The sequence below is a fragment of the Quercus robur genome, chromosome 8 (genome assembly GCF_932294415.1).
Source record: "Quercus robur chromosome 8, dhQueRobu3.1, whole genome shotgun sequence".
NCBI lineage: Eukaryota > Viridiplantae > Streptophyta > Magnoliopsida > Fagales > Fagaceae > Quercus > Quercus robur.
Genome location: NC_065541.1, coordinates 32,881,201 through 32,903,604, shown reverse-complemented (window position 1 = coordinate 32,903,604; position 22,404 = coordinate 32,881,201). Strand labels below are relative to the sequence as shown.

Sequence of the window (22,404 nt, the reverse complement as noted above, 5' to 3'; positions counted from 1 at the left end):
CTCCTTCTGCCAAATATGCCCTTACATATTTTACAGTTTTCCCCTTTTGCCCCGAATTGGGTACTTTGGGTTTTGAGCGTCTACCCCTACCTGTGTGTATGTTAATATTTCACCCAAAAAAAAAAAAGTGTATGTTAATATTTTTTTTTGAGAAAGGTGTGTATGTTAATATTGATTAATAAAAGAATATATACATAACATCGACCCATCAAAAAAAAAAAAAAAATTACATAACATCGTTTTTTTTTTCGTTTTTTAATTATCAAAGTAGATAGCAGACACATGAAAATATTATTAGTAGTTAGGCTTTTATATTCTTCTAAAATAATTTTTAATAATTATTTTTAAATAATTATTTGTTATAAAACAAATTTTATAAACTTTGAAAATATTTATATAATTAATTAATTAATTAATATACTTGATTCTATTTACTTAGAGAAAATTTTAAAAATATGGAACTTCTTAACTAGTTAACCTTCTACTCAATTGACCTTAATAAACAAATAAATGGATATATTGGCTAAACAATAAGTGAGACTTTCATTCTTTATTCAAATTTAGAGAGGGAAAGGGTTTAATTAACTAAATAAATAAACTAGAGCCAATTTTTTTTTCTTTTGTTATATATATTTTTTGGGCATCCAAACAGGCTAATTAAAAAAAAAAAAATTTCGAGGAGAGTTAGGGTACCTTGATCTTCATAAGCTGAGCTTGGTTCTTCCATTAATTAAAGAATTTAGAAAAGAGAGTTTGCTTTTGACTTTTGAGTGAGTGAATGTAGTTTGGGGAAAGAAGAGTTTAAGGACTAAATGTACGGTTTTGGGATTGAAATTTTGAATATAGCTTAACAATGGATATTAATTTGTCTGTGAGAGAGAAAGAGCTTTTGGAAAGAGGGTTTTTCAATTCGCGCAATATTTCACAACTTCTTTACTGTTTTGGGTTCGGCTCTTTTTACGAGACTGCCACTTTATAAGTCTTATGACTTGTTTAGTGAGTATCACATGTTTTTGGATTTTTTTTTTTTTTTTTTTTTTTGTCCAAAAGTGAAGTTAAAACGAAACTTAAATAGCAAATTGCCCGCAAGTGGCATGTTGCAAAAGAACCAGATTAGGGTGCTAACTAGGCAAGTCGCAACTAGCCATGTCATGACAAGGTTGTGAACTACACAATCAGACTGCTCTATTTTCAGATCTTTTTTCTATCCATTGTGATTATGTCAACACGCACATTATGTTATAAAACAAATTTTATAAGCCTTGAAAAAAAATATAATTAATTAATGTATCCTCATTGAACCCATGTCCTACTTTTTCAAAAATAGTCGTGTTACCGTACCATATCCTTACCTGTGTCTGTGTAGGTGCTTCTCAAACCATAAACTATAGATGTATAAGACTTCACAAGCTTAATTCACATGCCATAATGTACAACTGTGTATGTAACTGTGTACATATCTCTATATGCAAATTACAATTTCAAATGTGTGCAATCCTAAACAAATCAATTTTTTGAAAAATTATGTTTAATAAATTATTGAAGTGGAACTAGAACTTGAGCATTTTAGGAGAGATGAAGAGGGTTTAAGAGTTGAAGAGAAGTGCTTATTGTTACTAATTTTCTTTCCTATATTACTATTAGAGTTCAAACCCAACCTAGATATGAATTGGAGTTTAGTTCATACATATAGGAAGCCAAAGAAGCGGTTAGGTCGATGGGCAATGTGGCTATAAGGGCATGGGAACTGAGTTCTGATGCTGGACTTTTTTTCCTTTCTTTTGGTTTTTTTTTTTTTTTTTTTTTCAAAGCTCAGCTAAAAACATTCACTCTCATAAATAATAATAATAATAAAAGTACTTTTATAAGACAGTTTTATGAGACTTATCTCTTACAACATATAGGTCTCAAATGTTGTGAGAGAGTGGTGTCATGAGCCGTCTCATAAGATATCATAATCATCTTCCTATAATTTTATGGGATATTTTGATTTTGGTTTTTTTTTTTTTAAGTTTCAATATAGGTTTATATTTTTGGTGAAATTTTCATTTTCATCCTTGTCATCATCTCATTTACAAAATTAGAAAATGTGATTGACAGATTGACCAATGTGACACATGACGTCTTATTTAAATGGCTTATTAGAGCTAACATGGCTATTGAAGCTAATTGCCACATTAATTCCCACCTGATCCTTTCATTCCCGACTAACACCTAAAAGGAAACCCTACTCTTTAAATTGAACAATTCCAATTTCTTATGCCACGACCCTTACTCTCAAATAATGAAACAACCATCCCTAAATCCCTATCTTTCTCCTTCATACTCATCTATCTTAATGCAAAAAACTATTTATTAATGCTCGGGGAAAGTTTAAGAACTCTATTTAGTGCTCCATTTTGAATTTAGTGTTTTTTTTTTTTAATCCTTTAAATGGCTTGAGTGTTTTTTTGAGATTTTTTTTTCTCTGTTTGTGTAACAAAGGCTAAAGTACTTTGTTTTTGAGTTTGTAGTGAGTTGTATAATAAAAGTTTAAAATTTTCTCTTTTTATTGATTTTTGAAAAAAAAAATTAATATTAACTTTAAACATTCAAAAATAAATCCAAAATCTTGAACTTATAATTCCACAACATTAAAGACTAAATGATGGTTCCAATACAAAAAATTCATCCAAAATGTATCAATAGTTTACAACCTCCCAAAATACATCCAATTTTTTTTAAAATAAAAATTTCTAAACTACATCCAAAACATAACAAAACCCAAAAGTTTATAGCTTTCCAAAAAATGCTCCTATCCTATTCCACCAAAATTTGGACCATGCACAAATTATTAGCTTACAACAACGTTAAATGCATCCATGTATTGTACCTAAATGCGTTCCTAGTAGTCCTCAATGTCTTTGATGTTACAATTTTCTTTTTGGATTCTTAGGTCCTTTGTTGGTGTTGCAACTAGGGCCTTCACATGTAGGAGTAGGTGCACTGGTGGTGGATGGTACACTTGTTGGAGTTGCTGCACTAATGGATGGTATATTTGAAGTTGTTAAACTAGTGGGTGGTACACTTGGTCCTTCCCTTTCTTCTTCTCCCTCCCCTCCCCCCCCCCCCCCCACTCTTCTACTTCCTTTTCCACTTTGCAATTTTCTCATCTTAAATAGGCTTCTTTAATAGGTAGTTTAGCCAATCCATTCGAGATATTAGAAGGGCTTGAAAATTAAGCGTGTAATGTCTAAGCTTTTGAGTAGCTTAGATAAGTGCAACATGAGATTTTTCTAAGCGTCATTTATAATAAGTTGACATCTCCTTGCTAAAATAGTATATGACACTCTTTTTGTGACTCATTGACATATTATGCCAGTAAGGCCCCCATTATTGTATTTGTAGTGCTCAAATACAATAAAAAAAAAAAAAAAAAAAAAAGTGTGGGCATAAGCGCTCGCAATGAGTTATCTCCCCACTTTTTGAGTGAGTATGCCTTGGCCTAGGGTAGACCATGGCGAAGGGTGTAAATAAAGTTGCCACCTAGTTTAGGTCTAGGAACCATGAATATAGCGTCCTTCGTGGAATGACTAGTTTTTACTAGAGCACGTGTCCGAAGTTTAGGTATGGAGATAGGAAGGTGTTAGACACCCTGTCACGACCCAAACTTGTACTTCAGAATTTAAAGCATGACCTGCATGTTAATATCAAGTTTACCTCAATACTAACACGAACCAACTTAAGCTGAAGGTGCTTATCAAAAATCATTTCTTGAATTCCTTTTTGTTTCCTTGCATAAAAGTCATAATTTACAAAATTCGTAAAATTTTGGAACTTCATTTCATTTCAAACTTTGCAAGATTACAACTTGGCTGAACTTAAGATACTCGTATAAATATTATATAGTTAAACGTTTAGCAAAACTCTTATTTACAAACTTAACTCCAAAGACATACAACTGGGGTTCAAAATAAACTAAGGTTTTGAATTACATCGGTGCTCAAAAGGATCAAGTACATTTTGATTCCTCCTATACAACAAAAGAGCTAAGTTACTATACAACAAAAAATATACATTCTAACAAACAAGAATCACAGAAACTTTGCCACCTCTAATACTTTCACTGCTTCCAAGAAAGAACCTGTGCACTAAAATATTATAGGGTGAGTTGTGAAGCCCAGTAAGGTTTTAAGCTCCATGAGCATTTAATAAGAATGCATGTAAATCAAATTATTTCATTTTATAAATATTCAGATAGGAGAGCATTTTCTCATGCATAGTATTTTATACTATTCATAATAACAACTTACACATTTTTCATAGGGAAATAATTGTTCTCATTTTCCTTATCAGATTAATACTACAAAAATTTTCAGACTAGATTCCTTTCATTTCTTACAAAGTCACTAAACTTTATATTGACTCTTTAAAATCATATAAAATAATCATTTCCTTCATAAACTTCTTCTCATAAAATATTATGACTTTTAACATAAACTTATACTTTGATCGAGCGTAGACGCATCGCCATCCTCAGTACATACTTTGATTGAGCGTGGACGAATTACCATCCTCAATACATACTTTGATCGAGTTCAGATTACCAGAGGACATTACCCGAAAACATTTCTTACTTATATATCATACTAAAATTCATAGTTTGCGTAATATTTCATAATAATAGCATTTTCATTCTTTTCTTTAAACATCATGTTCGTGAGATTAGTAATAGCATCAACATGTTCAAATCATATACATAAGTTTTCGAAAACTCATAAACATATATTTGTCTAAAACATGATTATATGCTATATCTCTAATAAAAAATCTTTTAATGCATAATATACTTTAAAATAACCTCATGACTTACCAAATGTCCATATAATTTATCCTTTACCTGAAAACAGAAGACGCGAGATATTTGTATAAGAGGAGCTCAAGTGTCCACTTTCTCGTTCTCGTCACCTAAATGAAAGACCAAAAATTATTACTAACAACTCTTCCTAAATATATAAACTTATAGCTCAATCGCAACCTAACTCTCAAACTCAAGAAAATCTTAATTCCCATCACACAAGTTTCCCCAAAAATAAGAGACATTCATCAAACACATTGTATACCAAAACATAGAGAAACCAATGCATAAAAATTCATCTATAATCTAGACATACCAAAATATAAGCATATAAAATTATGGCTCAAAACATTCACCCTAACTTTAGAATTAAATCCTCAAAGTCATAGTTATTATTTACTCTTTACTACTCATTCCAGTAGCATATGCCTCATTTGTAAAATACAAATGGGCTATTTAAACACATCCAATCTTCATGCAATTTTACAGAACCACTTCTCTGGATGTCTAGTAAATACCATATCAATTTCACAGTCAAATCATAAAGCCATGATTTATTAAAAATCATACAAGACAACATGCTCAAATCTGTCCTAACATAATTTCATGCAACTTAGAAATTAAACCATTATTTTTATATTAATCCATATGTAGTGAGACCACTTCCATTACAACCATATGTGTCTTAGAATTTATAAAAACTACTCCTAGCATCCTGATACACAGAAATTGATTTAATCCAAATTTTTCTTACTGTAAACTCCAAATCTGTCACAATGACAACTTTAACATATTTTCTCACAAAATCATCAAATAAATGCAATTGACCTTCATTTTATTTGGGTATTTTTATACCTATACTATACATATTAAAATACGTTAATAAGCATTCAGTTGATCATAATATCTTCAATCTTTCGAATTACTAACACAGAATCACAATTTCAGCTTCTACAATTAGATTAGAGAATAAAGAAGGGAAAATAAACAAAACAATTTTACTATCAAAATACCCAAAATAAGATAAGGTTTTATTTACTTACCCACAAGTTTTGAAGATGAAATTTTAGTGTTAATCTTTTAGTTTCTTCGTTAGAGAGAGCTATATGGTTTCGGTGAGAGGGAGGGCTATTGATGTGTGAGATGGTGCTGCCATGTAAAAGCAAAGGAAAATGAATAAAAAAGAGCAAAGAAAGATGAACCAAGAAACTGTTCTAGAGCAGCAAGGAAGACGAGAAATTAACTTAGGTGAGGCACGTGTTTGCTAAGGGAAGAGTGAGCTAATGACTCACCTTTGCTCTTTTTAAAATTTACTTATCAGCCCCCCCCCCCCCCGGGTCACAAGCTTATATTCTATAAAGGCCCAAACTATAAAATAACTTTGCATATAAACCCTTACCTTTATAAACTTCTTTCAATAACATTAAAAGAGCATATATGTTTTATAACATCAAAATATTAAAGCCTTATGCACTTAAATTAATTAAGATAATACCAAGTATATAAACCCATAAAATTAGTAATGCAAGTGGACTAGGATGTTACACACCCAACCCCACTAGACCCGTGGGTCAGCTTCCACTCATTTTATTCCAAATCTTAATCTCATTAAAGGCAAATTTAAAATGTTATTCTAACTCACACACACGCTAGCATGCATCTAAAGCAAACAAATATGGCAAATCATCCCAAGCCTATCATTCATCTATCATGGCGTTAAGCATACATTTTCCAAGGGCAAAAACATCATAAGGCAGATCTAGATAAGCATATCATGACATCTAAACCTCAACAACATGAGATTCAGCCAAGCATATTCATGTTCATCAACCATCATACTTATCACCCAAATCAAGTGCATGTTCATGTGATTATGCATAAACTACCTCACTTACCTCACTGCATCACAACACCTATATATCAATGCATGTTCATAGTATTCAAATAAACAAAACCCTAATAAGCATCAAAGAGATCAAAACAAACAAAACAAAATAAAACAGAGAAGTTGAGACTTAAAGATGGATTGACTAAGTTAAAACAGAGGCTAAACATGTAAATAAGACAAAGGAAAAACAACTAGGGACGAATTAGGGTTTCTAGGCAAGGGTATGCATGCCCATCCCAACTACATGTGAACGCATGCAAGGAGCATGTGCATGCATGGAGCATGCGCATGCATACACACCTGAAACTCTAAACTAGAAAACACAAAAAAGAAACACACAAAAAGCAAGAAATCTAACAACCTAAGTTAAAACAGAGGCTAAACATGTAAATAAGACAAAGAAAAAACAAACAAAGACAAATTAGGGTTTCTGGGTAAAAGTATGCATGCAAGGAGCATGTGCACGCATAAACATCCGAAACCTTAAACCAGAAAACACAAAAAAGAAACACATATAAAGCAAGAAATCTAACAACCTAGCATGTTTCAAACATAAACACTATATAAGCCTAAACTAAACAAACATGTTAAAGCATTAAAACATATATGCAAACAACCATAAACAAAGAAAAGTGAAGTGACAAAGTTAAAAACTTTACCTCAACATTAGAACTCTTTAAAGCTTAATTTTGAGCGTTCCTTCTATTCACAATCAAATCAAATATGGATTAGTAAACTTAGAACTTGAAGATCAAGACTAGAAAAGGTCTCAATTAAGCAAAATTTGACTTGATGATGTTTTGTAAAAAACTCTCTTTTTTATTCACTATTTTCTAGTTAATCTTGTGTGTTTTTACAAATATTTCATCCGCCTTTGAAAAAGTGCCTTTTATGACTTTATATAGTTGAAAAATAAGGGTTTGGGGTGGCTCCTATACGATGTGGGATTCGTTCAAGGACATAGCTATTCTTGGACTTGGGGGGCAGTGTCCCCCCCCCCCCCTCCCCCAGATTTTCAAAATATATATATATATATATATATATATTATATTATTTTTAGCAATTTATTTCAATAAAATTGCACTTTGCTCCCTTTAACAATATTATTGATGTTTTTAAATACTATAAAAAATTAGCCCAACAACAAAAATTAAGCCCAAACAACACCCAAAAAAAAAAAAAAAAATCAAAGCTGGTTCTAATTAGACATCTACCGAGCCTAGGAGTAGGAAACACCAAACTTACCTCACACATATAATAAAAGGGAATAAAGAAGGGGATTTCTATGCCATTCAAAAAAAAAAAAAAAAAAAAAAAAAGAAGGAAAACCTAATTTACGGCTGAACATAGAGGTGAGGAATTCAGCAGCCAGCGGCAAAAGCAAAGGTATCCCTCTCAAGTCTCATCTCATATTGAATCCTTGTTTGGGATGACTTCTAATAATGTGTTGACACTTGACACTGTGACTTGTAAAGAAAACTTAAAAGAGAGCACAGAGCAACTAAGCAAGCGCAAGGACTAGAAAATTAGCCAGTCAAGGACGCTAGGGCCTAGGATGGAGAGACTCAAAGATAGAATATACTAAAGAGAAAGAGTTAAAATAGAGATTAGAGAGGTAAAAATCTGATCCAAGACCCATCTTTGTCTTTAGCGGTTTAGCCCATAACTTATATTCTTTTATAAATGAAAAAGTTGCATCTGACAAACACAACACCACACGCAACAATCAACTCTTATTGCCATTGATGTTTTGTAATTTTTTTTTTTGTAGTTTTGTCTTTAGCAATAGTGAATAGCTATGATGTTTTGTGATTTTTTTTTTTTGGTAGTTTTGTCTTTAGTATTTTTATCTATTAGTTAGTGTCTTTTAAAACATTAAAGTTGGATAAATAATTAAAGAGATTATTTGTAACTTTAAAATTTATTAGTTAGTTGTTGAATGTTTGTGTGCATAGTGTTTGTCTATTGTGTGTAATGATTGTAGATTATTGACTATATAATAACATAATAATTTCAAATTATATTTTATTTGTAGATTATGAAAAAATCAACTACCATATTTGATTTTTTCAAAAGAAAAGTTTCAAATGATTTAGAAGCTAATACTAGTGGTGCAACATTGCCAACCACTAATGTTGAGGAAAATCCTGATGTTCCAATTAAGGAAAATCTCAACGTCCCAATTGAGGAAATCCTGATGAACCTGTTGAGGAAAATCTTGATGTCCCTATTGAGGAAAATTTTCAAACAAAATTTCAAAAGGTTGATATGAGTTCGTTGCAATTAGAACTTGATCTTGGATTGCATAGACAAATATATACTTATCATGTTGATCAACGAGATGAGATCCGACGACGTTACATTAAGTTAGGTCCATACCAGCCTTGTTTTAAAAAATTTTTAAAATCTGAGAAGGGTCAAAACTTTCAAGGTTCTTGGTATGAAGATGATTGCTTTAAGTCATGGCTTGAATATTCTCCTAAAAAAGATGCCCTTTTTTTGTCTACCATGCTTTCTCTTTCATAAGCCAACTGGGCATGACGGACAAAATGCATTCACAGTTAACAGATTTAGGGGTTGGAAGAAAGTTAGAAATGGTGAAAGTTGTTCTTTTAGTCTTCATATGGGAAAAGATCTTAACTCCACTCATAGAATTGCCCATAAAGTGTGTCTAGATTTGATGAACCAGTCTTAACACATAGATAGAGTAGTGAGCAATTTCACTTCAGAACAAATTGCAAATAATCGAGTACGATTGAAGGCTTCAATTGATGTTGTTCGACAACTTGCCTTGCAAGCTATTACTTTTAGAGGTTGAGATGAAAGCTCTACTTCAACCAATCGGGGAAACTTTCTTACGACATTGGATTTGATGGTGGGCTATAATAATAATATTGTTGAAATAATGGCAAAAGCTCCAAAAAATGCCACCTACGCATCACCTCAGATTCAAAAAGAAATTCTACATGTTATTTCAACCAAAGTGAAGAAGGCAATTAGGGAAGAAATCGGTGATGCAAAGTTTTGTATATTGGTTGATGAAGCTCGTGACGAGTCCATGAAAGAGCAAATGGTTGTGGTTTTAAGTTATGTTGATACAAATGGCTTTGTGCGAGAACGATTTTATGGGATTGTTCATGTTGTTGACACTGTAGTAGTAACCCTTAAGAAGGAGATATATTATTTGTTCTCTAATTATTGCTTAGATATCCAAAACATTCGAGGGCAATGATATGATGGTGCAAACAACATGCGGGGTGAGTGAAATGGATTACAAGCTTTGGTTTTGAATGATTGTCCATATGTTTACTACATTCATTGTTTTGCACATTGCTTACAATTGGCATTAGTAGGAGCATCAAAAGCAGTTGTCCCTCTTAATAGATTTTTCACTAAATTGATTTTGGTTATCAATAATATTCGTGCTTCATGCAAACGTATAGAGTAATTAAAAATTGCTAGAGCTTCTAACATTGCATATTTGATTGATATTGAAGAGCTTGAGACTGGGAAAGGACTTAATCAGATGGTCACTTTATAGCGACCTAGAGATACTCGTTGGGGTTCACATTATAAATCGGTTTCTAACTTGATAAAGTTGTTTAGTCCAACATGTGAAGTTCTACTGAAAATTATGGATGAAGGAAATTCTTCACAAAAAGTAGAAGCAGAATCCGCTTATGAGGTATTAATTTCGTTTGAATTTGTCTTCATCTTGCATTTTGTTAATGAAACTATGGGGATCACGGATAAATTTTTTCAAGCTTTGCAAAACCAATCGCAAGACATTCTAAATGCTACGCATTTAGTTTCATCCACTAAAAAACTTATTCAACAATTTAGAGATGAGAAATGGGATGACTTACTAGTTATTGTGATATCATTTTGTAAGGAACATGGTTTAGATGTCCCTGATATGAATGCTTGTTATGTTGCAAGATTTGGTCGATCTCGTCATCAACAAGAGGGCTTTAGAAATGAGCATTATTATAAAGTAGATATTTTTAATGCAGGAATAGATTCTCAATTACAGGAACTAAATCGTCGGTTTAGTGAGCATGTCATGGAGTTACTTACGCTTAGCTCAGCTCTAGACCCTCGAGAGGCATATGAATCTTTTCGAGTTAGTGATATTTGTTCATTGGTAGATAATTTTTATCCAATAGACTTCACAGATGATGAAAAGAATGATTTGAAAAAGGAACTTGATCTTTATAAGTATGATGTAGTTCAGAATTCAGGGTTCAAGAATTTGAAAAATATTTTTGAATTGTGCCAATGGATGGTGAGAACTAGAAAATCAGAATACTATCCACTTATTTATAGAGTGGTCAAGCTTGTGCTTACTCTTCCCATTTCTACTGCAACTACAGAACGAACATTTCCAGCTATGAATGTCATCAAAATTGACATTCGCAACAAAATGGAAGATGAGTTTTTGTCAAACGCTATGATGTTATTCATTGAAAAGGACATTGCTGCAACAATTAGTACAAATTCAATCATAGATGATTTTGAAGATTTAAAAAGACTGTGAGTTCCATTTTCATAAATAATTGCATTGTAATATCTTAAAAAACAATAATTTTGTGTGTTTTTCTTTGTTGATGGTTTATTAAATGAATGTTTATTTGGAATTTCAATTTTTTTTTTTTGTTTATACTTCTGCCCCCCCCCCCCCTAATTCCAAGTAGTGGCTCTGTCCCTGGATTCGTTCCAAGCCAGTTTTATTACAAAAAAACCTTTCCTTACATAGTTTCTAGAACCCTAGCTACGTACATATACCCATAAATGCGTGCGCATGCAATAAGCATGCGTATGCATGGCTTGAGTGTGCGTACGCATACACGTGTATGTATATGCACACTTAGGGTTTCTTGCTTCTTTTCCAAAAATAATTTTACTTTTCAAAAAATAAGTTATATTTTCCACAAATATTTTCCTCAAGTCAATTTTCATATGATTGGGCCCTAAACCAACCTTGGACTTTAAAGTACTACCATTATTGGGAAACAGGGGTCCGAGTCGTAAGGGGTACAAAATGCGGTGTCTACACAATGGCTTCCTTGATGTGGTGACAATAGCATTGAAGGATTAGCAAATACTCTTTGGTCTTTGTCAAAGGCTACTTGGTATTATTTATTCTATTTTACCGACATTTTTCTTAGGCAACTTGAATGGTTAGTTGTGCAATGAAACAAGTGATATATTGAAATCATCCCGAGAAAACTTGGATCTTCTTCTCATTCCTAGGTTCTTTCATCTTTGGAATAGCCTTATCTTATCCAGGTCCACTTCTATATCTCTGTAACCGACAATAAAACCTAGTAGCTTCCTAGAAAGTACACTTCTTTGGATTTAGCATTTACTTGTAATGACAAATTTTTTCAAAGAACTTCCAAATTATTCACATGCCTCTCGTTATCTTTGTACTTCATTGTCATGTCATCAATATAGGCTTCTATTTCTTTATGTATCATTTCATGTAGCAACGTGGTAGCTACACGTTGATAAGTGGTTCCACACGTCATTTCCATATCTTCATGTGCCATACTAATCTGATTGAAAACAAGAGAATTCATCCATAAAAGGAAAGAAGTGCATGCCTTTTTGTATTGTCTACTACCATGTCAATGTGAGGTAACGAAAAATCGTCCTTCAAACTAAATTTGTTGAGATCTTAGAAATCCACACACATTCTGACTTTTTATCCTTATTTGGCACGAGTACCACATTAACCAACCACTCAAGTAATTGGCTCCCTTTAGAAATCCAGCACTGTACTATTTGTCAACTTCTTCCATGATCTCGAGTGTCCATATCGGCTTCATTTGACGTAGTGGGAATCTGATGTTGAACAATATCTATATCGATCTTAGGCATGTCTTCGTAGGACCATTCAAATACTTACTTGAACTCTTTTAGAAGTGCAATCAATTCTTCCTTTACTTCCAAGGTTAAAGTTTGACCAATATGTACCATTTTAGGTTCATTTTGCAATCAATTCTTCCTTTACTTCCAAGGTTAAAGTTTGACCAATATGTACCATTTTAAGTTCATTTTGAAATTCTAAATTAACAAATTCAATTTCTACTTTAATTGGTTTGACATACTTTTTTCATTTTATAAACAAACCGAGGTGTTTCTTCATTGTTGTTACAATTATATTATGTATTTTTTTTTTTTTTTTTTTTTTGATGAACAATTATATTATGTATTAACGCAACAATGAAAAACGCCAAGATATAAGCGGAATCAAACTTCCTCTTATTGGAATCTTCAAATGGTTCAACGAACTTGGACTTAGACTCAGAGGTGGACTACTCAGAATTAGAGACAAACAAAATTAGACTCGAAAGTATTGACTCGTTTGAGACACACTCTGTATTTAACAGACTCAATGAACTTGGTCTTGACAACATCTTGGTGATTATCTTAGGAATCATCTCCTTCCCAAGTCCAATTCTTGAGAGTGGCTTCCTCCATGTAGCATTCCGACAGTATCTCCAAGTAAATTCTTCATGGCTTCAGCATCAAGCTTTTGATCCAATATCCAGTCTTTAGCTTCTTTATTCCTTGGACCAAATCCTCAATCTCAATCTTACAATTTGAAAAGTTCTCCCAAGCAGGTAGTCTTTTTGTAGTGTATTTTTTTTTTTTTTTGAAAAACAAACACACACAAGGGAGAGAGAAAGAGATTCTAACACAAAAACACACCACAACTCTACTCAAAAACAATTGTAACTTTTAAGGGAGAGTGAGATAAGTTATTTTTTTGTAGTATTTTGATTATACTAAGGTTTAGAAAATCTTTAGTAACACCATTAAGGATTAAAGTATATAGTTTCATTCCTATCAAAAAAAAAAAAAGTATATAGTTTCATAGAGATGGGCTCATGAGGGAGTCCCCGAGCTTAGGCTAAAGCACGGTTTCGAACCTTTCATTATTGCATCAACAGGCCTTCTTCAGTGGGCTTGTATCGAAGGCCCAATGGAGGTGTGGCCGTAGGAAAGTCAGGGATGCCAGAAAAGTCATTCGTGTTCTTCATTGTCACAGGCATGAGAAAATATTCCACTCGTCCTTGAAAATATTGAGGAAATGAACCCCATCAAACTCAAATCCAAAGAGTATTAAATCCCCATTTTTGAGATGGACCATAAGGACTGGCCCGCTGGCATTTATAACTAGGCTGTCTCCATGGATTGTTTACCACAAACTTTTTGTAAGGAAATTTCACTTTTTGATACAATGATGAGGTATGCTTTTTTTTGATAACCTGATGAGGTATTCTTTGTACACGCACACACATACACATACCTCCAAGTCCTACTTTGAAGAATATGGTTTTGGGCTTTTGAGAGGGCTCATCAGAATAGAAATGGTGATTTGGTCCATTGAGTGCTGATCACTACCATTTGTTGAATTAATATATATATATATATATATATATTTTGCCTTCTTGGCCACTTTCAGGTGCATCATCAATACAATACACGACTATGATAATAAATAATGCATGTTCAGTAGTACTCTTTATGTTGAAGAGTGAGGACCATAGCACAAACCTTTACTTCCTGAAGGAAAATTGTTGATAAAGAAAGGCAGCAGCTCTCATAATTATAAGCATAGATAAGCTTGAAGAAAAATCCATCATCCTCAATTATTTCCACGTGAGATATCCAGCCAGGTACATACATACATACATACATACATACATATGAATATGATGGACCACTTCTGGAATGATGATGAATAATTAGTGAAGCTCAGCATTCTTATCCTCAGCTACAAGCCACAAGGCCTTCCAGCTTAAGACTAACCAGCCCCTCATTCTATCTATGCATAGTACAACTAAACCCCCTTTTATTTTATAGCAAGTGTATAGCACATGCCACCCTTTTATTTTATCCTGTAATGTCAGCCCAAAGAGAGACCAAAACAAAAATAAATAATAGAACTAACAGCCTTGTGTGTTTAACTGGATCAATATTTGCAGGACAAAGTGAAAATTTAGACATGAGCAAGAGCAACGCTATACTTAGGCATAACTCAATAGTGTTGGCAACACCAAGATTTTGAGTCGAATAAAAAAAATGCTGATTAGGACCACGACTGAGCTGACAATGACCTTCACATGTCTGATGCATCAATGGCTGGCACCACCTATATCTCATGATTTTCTTGCACCCTAAAATATCAATTTTTAGATTTGCAGTGTTTGTCCATAATCCATATGATCTTATTGAGCAGACAGACAGAGGTTTCCTGGCACTGAAAATTCAATGGTCCTGAAGTGCATACGTAGTAGTATGTCACCATCACCCATCCTGATTATCACAATAGTTTATTAAGACGCACCAATCATTGCAAAAATAGCCTTAAAAAATATTAAACATTTCATCATAATTAAACAAATGGTAGCTAATTTGGCATATGACCATTAGTTTATTCCTAATGTGCAAGCGTATCAAGTCATAGTCACCCATCCTAGTATCACAAGAAATTATTAATTTGCACCAATATTTGCAACAACCAAAAAAAAAAAGAAGCCTTGATGTTACCACTTCAGCACAATAACAAATGGTGGCTAGTTAAGTCCATCTGAGGTCAATAACAAGACTTTGGCATTTGCTATTGCTTAGAGCATTTTTTTATATTAAAAAAAAAAAAAAAAAAAAATTCAGGCTAAACAGTCCCTGACCAAAAATTTTGGCTTCCTAAACAGTCCCTAAGATTATTTGTTGTGCTTTTCATTTTCAGGATCAACAAACTAATAAACTGCAGAAACCCAAAAGAATCAACTTAAGGGTAGGTGCAGTAAGCTGAAAGGAATAGACAACCCCAATGGCAAGCAAACTTTTTATTAGGCCAATCTTCTGCAAGCCATGTGCAAAAAGTATATGCAAAAGTGATAAAAATATGTACTCTCAAATATATGCTTTTCTATCTAAACTTTACTTTTCAGCTTGCATTATTTTTGTAAATTAAAGGTCTAAATCCAGCTCTAAAGTTCTGCAATCCCTGAAGATCCTCTGATCTAATTCTAGCTTAACATGTTGCATTACTCTATTTATTAAAACGTGTTAGCTATTTTCTTTATCTCATTAAGTACTATTATCCAGTAAAGCATATTAGGGACTACTACTGAAAGAGAACGTCACTTGCACTTTCCAACTTTCATTTGCAATCATATATAGACGAAACTCAGCAGTTTTAATGGTTTTCATTATAATTGAGGACAATTTTCTCGAGAATTCTTCTTGAAATTGCTAATTTGAGATGGGCATCACTGGAGAGTTGGTACGGAGTGTCTTCTCTAGAAACCGGTCTGTTGGGACTCATGAAAGCAATGTGAGTGTCTAGTTCTACTACTGCAGTTTTACAGTTTTCTTGAAGCTATCATGGTCTAGATTCTAGTTATAGAAAATTCCTATTCTTCGCATTCTTGTCACTTGTTATCAAGTATGCCATATGCATCAAACAAACTTTATGGGTTGTGCTTAGTCATATGTCTACACTAGTCTGGTTTTCATAGTCTACTTGGTTGATCACATTGTTTTTTTATTCGAGTAAAATACCTATCTGGTTTTCTATTTTAATTCTATTTAGGTAAGGAGCAATGTGGTGGAAAAGAAACGATGGAGCTCTGTTAGAGCATACCTTTGTGGTGATGAATTCAATTCAGTTGTTGCAGAGGAGGATTCAGCTTCAGTTAAAAGCTCTGAGGCCACTGTTACACAGCCCATACTAGAAGACTTGACAGACAAAGTAGATATCCGAAGTGAAGAAACCAAGGAAGATATACCAGAGGAAGAGCGGGATTCAACCCATAATTTCTTGTGTGAAGAAAATGCCGCAACCATCATTCAGTCAGCATTTAGAGGCTTTCTGGTTAATTCATACTGTTGAAAATACATCAATTTTATTATTCAAAAGCTTTAGTTCTCTTCAAATTTAGATATCGTGTTGAATGGAATTTATCTTGATTAATTAAATTACACATGAAAGTATCCTGGGATCTTTAATTTTGAAAAATAAGTTTACTCGCATGCACTTGGTTCAATTTTACCTGAAAATTTTTCTCAAAAAATAAAAATTTACCTGAAAAATCTACCTTCCAATGGAAAACATAATCAGAAAATACCAATTTTCAAACGAGAACTGAACGTGCATTAAATATCTATGTACCTTTACATTACCTGCATTTTACAACCAATGAATCTGCTTTATGGCACTTGCAATTCTTGAACTTTACGGTCATTGGGGTGCTCAAATTTCAGGTTAGGCATCAAATTGAAGGAATAAAATTGAAAGATGGTAACCAGGATCTTATTGTGGAAACAGAAAGTCCAAGTAGGGAGTCTGTGGGCACATCAGTTGAGGTTCAAACAGGAAATTCGGCTGAAGTCTTCTCAGTACAAGAAGAGAGAGTGGCAATTCCCCACCGAATGCAACAGAAGGCCAGAACTCAAGTTCTACAGCTGAAGGTAGAACAAAAATCAATTCTAACTTCTGTGCTTTAGTTCTTAGAGCCAGATATACTAAAAACAAGTAGTGGCAAATTTTAATCAGAGGAAAATATGGAAATCATAAATAGCTTTAAAAATAACTTAATCAAGAATAAATGGAATGAACAAAGATGACTTAAGAATATTGGTCCAGAGGTGTTTTCAAGATTGGATGTGTTCTTGCAAAACAGATCCTTGCACAAATTCACTTGAAATCTGAAGGATGTATAATTATTGAAATGACTAAACTTGGAGCAGAATTGCTGATTCACTCAGTTAGGATTTATGGTTAGAAACACTCAAAACTTCAAACAGCTAGTTCTCATTTCACTATTTCTACTTTTTGTGCTAAGATTTGAACCTGACCCCTCCCAACCCCTGACCAATTGCGCCAAAGCTCAAGTACAATATTTATATATTTTACCTCATGAAATGTACAGGAAGACTGGGATGATAGCACAGTGAGTAGCAACATATCTAAAATGAGAATTCAGAGCAGACTGGAGGCAACAACTAGGCGAGAGAGAGCACTAGCTTATGCTTTCTCACAACAGGTACATCTGAAATATTTTTCTGATGTTAGTTTATTGCTGATATAAATCTACTTGAACCTATTTGTTTGTAGCTTCGAATCTGTTCAAAGAGAAAACAGTACCAAGCCAATGGCGAAGAACCAAACATGGGTTGGAGCTGGCTAGATCGGTGGATGGCAACCCGCCTTCCAGAAAGCTCCTCAGTTGAAAACCATATAAACAAGCAGCTTGAACCATTTGACAGCAATCAAAGACTCATGCTCAGCAAACAATTTTTCGATGTAGCAGGAGAAGAAAAAGAAAGCTGTGGCTCAAATGAGGTGTCTGTCCAATTTGACAGCTTTAAAGTAGCTGCACCAAAAGTGAAAGATGGATTGAAGCCTAACAAAAACAGGCTTAAGGCTCCCAGAACTGTGTCTAGGCGGAAAACTGTGCCAAGCTACCATAGCACAAAAGAGTACACCAAGGTAGAATGTTCTGGCCAGAGTTATAGTAATATAAAAATATATTCAGTTTTGAATCATAAGCGATGATCCAAATCAACTTATAAATCTGAAGACTTCAATGGTCAAAGAATTTTAGTTAAGCATGATATAAAATTCTAGGATTTTTGCATGACTTTTGACACTCAATCTAATACTACATAGTACAACAATCAAAGTTGATTGATATCTGCTAATGGCAAATTTAAGTATGAGACTATGAGTCATTGTGTCGTCTTCTTTCTTTCAGTTCTTTGACACTTCTTTCAAACTGGGATATTTTATGATGCTGCAGGTGAGTATGAAGGATGGTTCAAGGGAGACTGAAAAGGAAATAAAGAACAATCAAAACCAAGTGGGCAGCAAAAGAGAAATTAAATTCAAAAGTAATTCATCTTAACAGTCTCCTGATTTCCTGATCAGTAACTTGCCCAAAGTGTTTCTAAAATCTGTCAAGACAACCCATGTTTGTTTTTACAGTCTAGAATGTATTCTATCAATTATGTAGATTCTAAATGTCTCTAAATTCCCTTGTAAATCTCAAGACTCAAAATCATTATCTTATCTGCTAAACTGCTACCAACAAGCATCCAAGAACACATATCTTAATGTTTCCTTTTCTTTTTCTTTTTTTTCTTTTTTCATTTTAATCGGTTAACTTTAATCTATTTTCAATTTAATCCTTCCATCTGGGTCCGTTCAATCTTCCATCTAATTTGACTTAACGGTGTGAAATGGACGGGGGAAGGACTACATTGGAAGCGAATGGAAGTTGAAGAACTGAAATGAAAACAATAAAATTTGAAAGTACTAAATTGAAAATATGTCAAATATAGAGGGTGTAAATTGTAATGTAGCCTAAAAATTATGTTTCTCAATAATCATACATGCTTAAAGTTTCTCAAATTTTGACACAAACACAAAAGAATTGCACATCTCTGACCATGTAAAATTTATAACCAGTGTATAAAGCACCTTCAAAATTTTATACCCTTCAAAATTCATACTTCATTAAGCAACCAAGAACAGGTGAGTATAACAAAACATTAACAATCAATCCAAAAGGCAACGATAGCCATAGTAGTCTAGCAAAGGCAAACATAACTGACAACAGTTAGTAAGAGGTGTTAATGAATAATGAAATACATTATACATCCAATTCACCCCAGAGATCCAAACTCACAAAGTGATTTTCGAAGTTTTGACTTATATGTTCCATTAACCGCAACACTTAAAAAAGTGAAGATAAAATCCACACAGATTTGATTCCAAAACCCTACATCTTATCAATATCTTCATCCTCAAACTCAATATAATCATCACCACCACCATCCTCCTCATCATCAATGATGCCTTCATTGAGACGCATACTCTCAGGAAGCTCTCCATATGCCTTCAGAAGCCTTGCTTCATCTGGCATGTACTTGAGGATCACATCAACCTTGCCATACTTTCTTATGCATCTTCCCCCGAATATGGCAAAGGCGCTTGGAGCCATCAATGCACATTGCTTCGCACTGGCCATTGCCCGGCATGTGAAGCACTTGGGCATACTCCTGCCCATCTTCCTTGAACACAAGCTCACGCTTTTCATCATCTGCTTCATTCTTTCCCCTCTTCCTATTCTTTCCTCCCTTTCCCTTGTTCTTTGGCATGTCTACTGACTCTGTTGCTGCATCAGAGAAAATTAACTTAGTTGAAACTCCCTAACAGACCCAACAACATAGGTTCATGAGTGGCTCTGTCTTTTAGACAGTTTAAAAATTAAAAAGCTATCATCGAACTCTCTGCTTAGTGATACAAGGAAACATCCAGGAGGGGGAAGCCCTAATTACAACTTCTATTAAAAAATCATATAAAGACACAAATAAACGCTACTAATCCAACTTCAGAGCATAATCAGTTGGCGTGAATGTGCAAGTTGGTGTACTATGACTCTATGAGAGAAAACCAGTAAAAGAAAAAAAAATGGCTTTATTGGAGGGCTTAAATAGTAAGCTCATATTCAGATTGTAAAATTACCCTTGACAATTAGAAATTTCATTACTCCATACATCTGATCTCTATGTCATTCCAATTATCTCAAATGTCTCCACCACCAGTCAATCAATTAGAAGAACTTGATTTTCAAATTCTAACATGGTTTCTACGCACACATATATATATGAAGCCATAACACTAATTGAAGCCATTTAAGTATAACATATCAATAAAGCTAAGCATAGTGATTGTTAATGGCCTAACCGGTTATGAAATGTCTGGCTACGACTTGATCTAGTCTAAAACTAAAACAAAGACATTAAAGATGAACATCATACATTCTTGTGACTGTGAGAACGTAACAAAACAGATGTCAGATGTGAAAGCAGCGATTTTTTACTGTCTGCAATTGGTTGTGTTGAATTAAATGGCTGAACAGACTACATAATATAACATATAGCAAGCAGTTCAAGTCAAGTCAAGTCATGCAAAAAATAATTTGAAACATGTATGTAACTCAAATTTCTCCACAAACAACAAGTGCAAAGTGTATAAGCATTAAGCAAGCACCTGCCATATGAAAATTTTCAATCTTGTCTTGTCTAACTAGTAGTACATTATCTGATTAATTTAAAGAAACACTAATTTGGAACATACTAAAAACAAAAAACAAGTTAAACATTAAAACAAAACCCATCAGATGAAGTGTGACAACAAAATTCGCACCAAACAAAGAAGATAGAGAAGAGAGAGAGAGTGTTACCTTCAGCTTCAGGCTCCAACTAGTCCCAAGTGTTTTTCTCTACAAATTAGATTGAGAAACAAAAGATTAAAAAAAACTGCTCTGCTGGCTGCGGAGATCGCAACAACTCTACGTTGAGACTCTAGCTACCGCCGTTTATATTTGTATTGTGTTTGTGGATTCTTCTGGCTATTTTTCTGTAGACCAAATATGTAACTTTTTTATAATAATAATAAATCAAATCCAAAGCGGGAATGTTTGGTTTATTTTTTCAATTTAGCTTTTAGAGTTTTAAAATTAGTCATCATGGATGTTCTTGTTGGAAACTAGTGAATGCTTTTAAATACTAACCAGTAAGTTATTTGTGCAATGTACCGAAAATATTGTAATATTTTATGTAAAATGGTTTTTGAGAATATTGTATATGTATTATAACATAATTGTTAGAGAATTTTATTAATAACAAGTTTATTATAAAAAAAAATAATAGTTATAAATTGTGTACATGCATCCATTATAATTATTCAATTAAAGTAATGAGAAAAAAAAAAACTATGAAGAAAAATTATAGAATAAAAGTTGATATAGAATGTGTGTTTCTCTTTCTCTTTAATTCTAAAACAAAAAACATATTTCAAACACCTACCATTAATCATATCATTTACAAAACTTACATATCCATTACGTGACCTTGACATTAATATAAAATGCAAGCCCTCTTGGAGAATCATTCAGCACCTTCAAGTTGAGAAAGTAAAATTTATTTATTTATTTCCCTTGACTATGGTGACCTTTCATGATGGCCAGTGATACTTTTAATCTACCTAGATTTTTAATATTAAAATTATTTTGGTAACGTAGATTTTTTAACTTATAAATATGATTAACCACAACACATTAGTGTTTGGACCAAATCAGATAATTTTACAAAATTTAAGATATGAGTGAACCAAATTAGTGCTAAAATATTAGATAATTCTATGTATAAAGTTTTCTTATATTTTCACTTGGAGTATAACTACTGTGGTTCATAGCATAAGTGATAAAATCTAATTAAATTTATAAGCTGCTTAAACCACAAAATATGGTTATATATGTTATAACAAAACACAATAATGTGGGTTCCTGTTAACTCAACTGGTAAAGTATTTTAATCCTTGCTTAACCGATTGATATCTTGGTCTGATAATAAAGAGGGACAAAATGGGCTTTTGCCCTTTTCCACAAAACTAATTAGCCTTTTGCCCTTCTTCCCAAACTAAATAGGGAAATGCCCCTCTTTTGAAACTCGACTTTCTCAAAATCGAGTTAAAAAAAAAAAAAAATTCTAAAGCCCTATAGTGACGTTTTTAAGGACCTATAGTGACGTTTGAAGAACCTATAGTGACGTTTTATAACTTGATATTCACAGAATCGAGTTATAGGCAATAAAA

At 33.2% G+C, this 22,404-nt stretch overlaps 2 protein-coding genes and 1 pseudogene across 2 annotated transcripts; 2 read left to right on the top strand and 1 right to left on the bottom strand.

The window, feature by feature from the left end:
- The first annotated feature begins 10,359 nt into the window (after positions 1-10,359).
- Positions 10,360-11,262, top strand: LOC126696183 (uncharacterized). The gene has a single exon (XM_050392962.1). It carries the CDS (start codon positions 10,360-10,362, stop codon positions 11,260-11,262), a length of 903 nt encoding a protein of 300 aa, XP_050248919.1.
- Positions 11,263-15,597: 4,335 nt separating this feature from the next.
- Positions 15,598-18,850, top strand: LOC126695243 (protein IQ-DOMAIN 33). The gene is made up of 6 exons (XM_050391917.1): positions 15,598-16,077; positions 16,336-16,617; positions 17,007-17,213; positions 17,675-17,788; positions 17,860-18,234; positions 18,545-18,850. Exons 1-6 carry the CDS (start codon positions 16,006-16,008, stop codon positions 18,647-18,649), a joined length of 1,155 nt encoding a protein of 384 aa, XP_050247874.1. The 5' UTR covers positions 15,598-16,005; the 3' UTR covers positions 18,650-18,850.
- Positions 18,851-19,274: 424 nt separating this feature from the next.
- On the bottom strand, positions 19,275-21,130 carry LOC126695245 (eukaryotic translation initiation factor 1A-like; annotated as a pseudogene).
- Between the last annotated feature and the right edge of the window lie 1,274 nt (positions 21,131-22,404).

Excerpts from the sequence above, each read along its gene's own strand:
- LOC126696183 (XM_050392962.1), top strand. The coding sequence starts at position 10,360 with ATGGATGAAGGAAATTCTTCACAAAAAGTAGAAGCAGAATCCGCTTAT.
- LOC126695243 (XM_050391917.1), top strand. The coding sequence starts at position 16,006 with ATGGGCATCACTGGAGAGTTGGTACGGAGTGTCTTCTCTAGAAACCGG. Across the intron at positions 16,618-17,006 it reads CAGCATTTAGAGGCTTTCTG|GTTAGGCATCAAATTGAAGG; the intron begins GTTAATTCATAC and ends CTCAAATTTCAG. Across the intron at positions 17,789-17,859 it reads CTTATGCTTTCTCACAACAG|CTTCGAATCTGTTCAAAGAG; the intron begins GTACATCTGAAA and ends ATTTGTTTGTAG.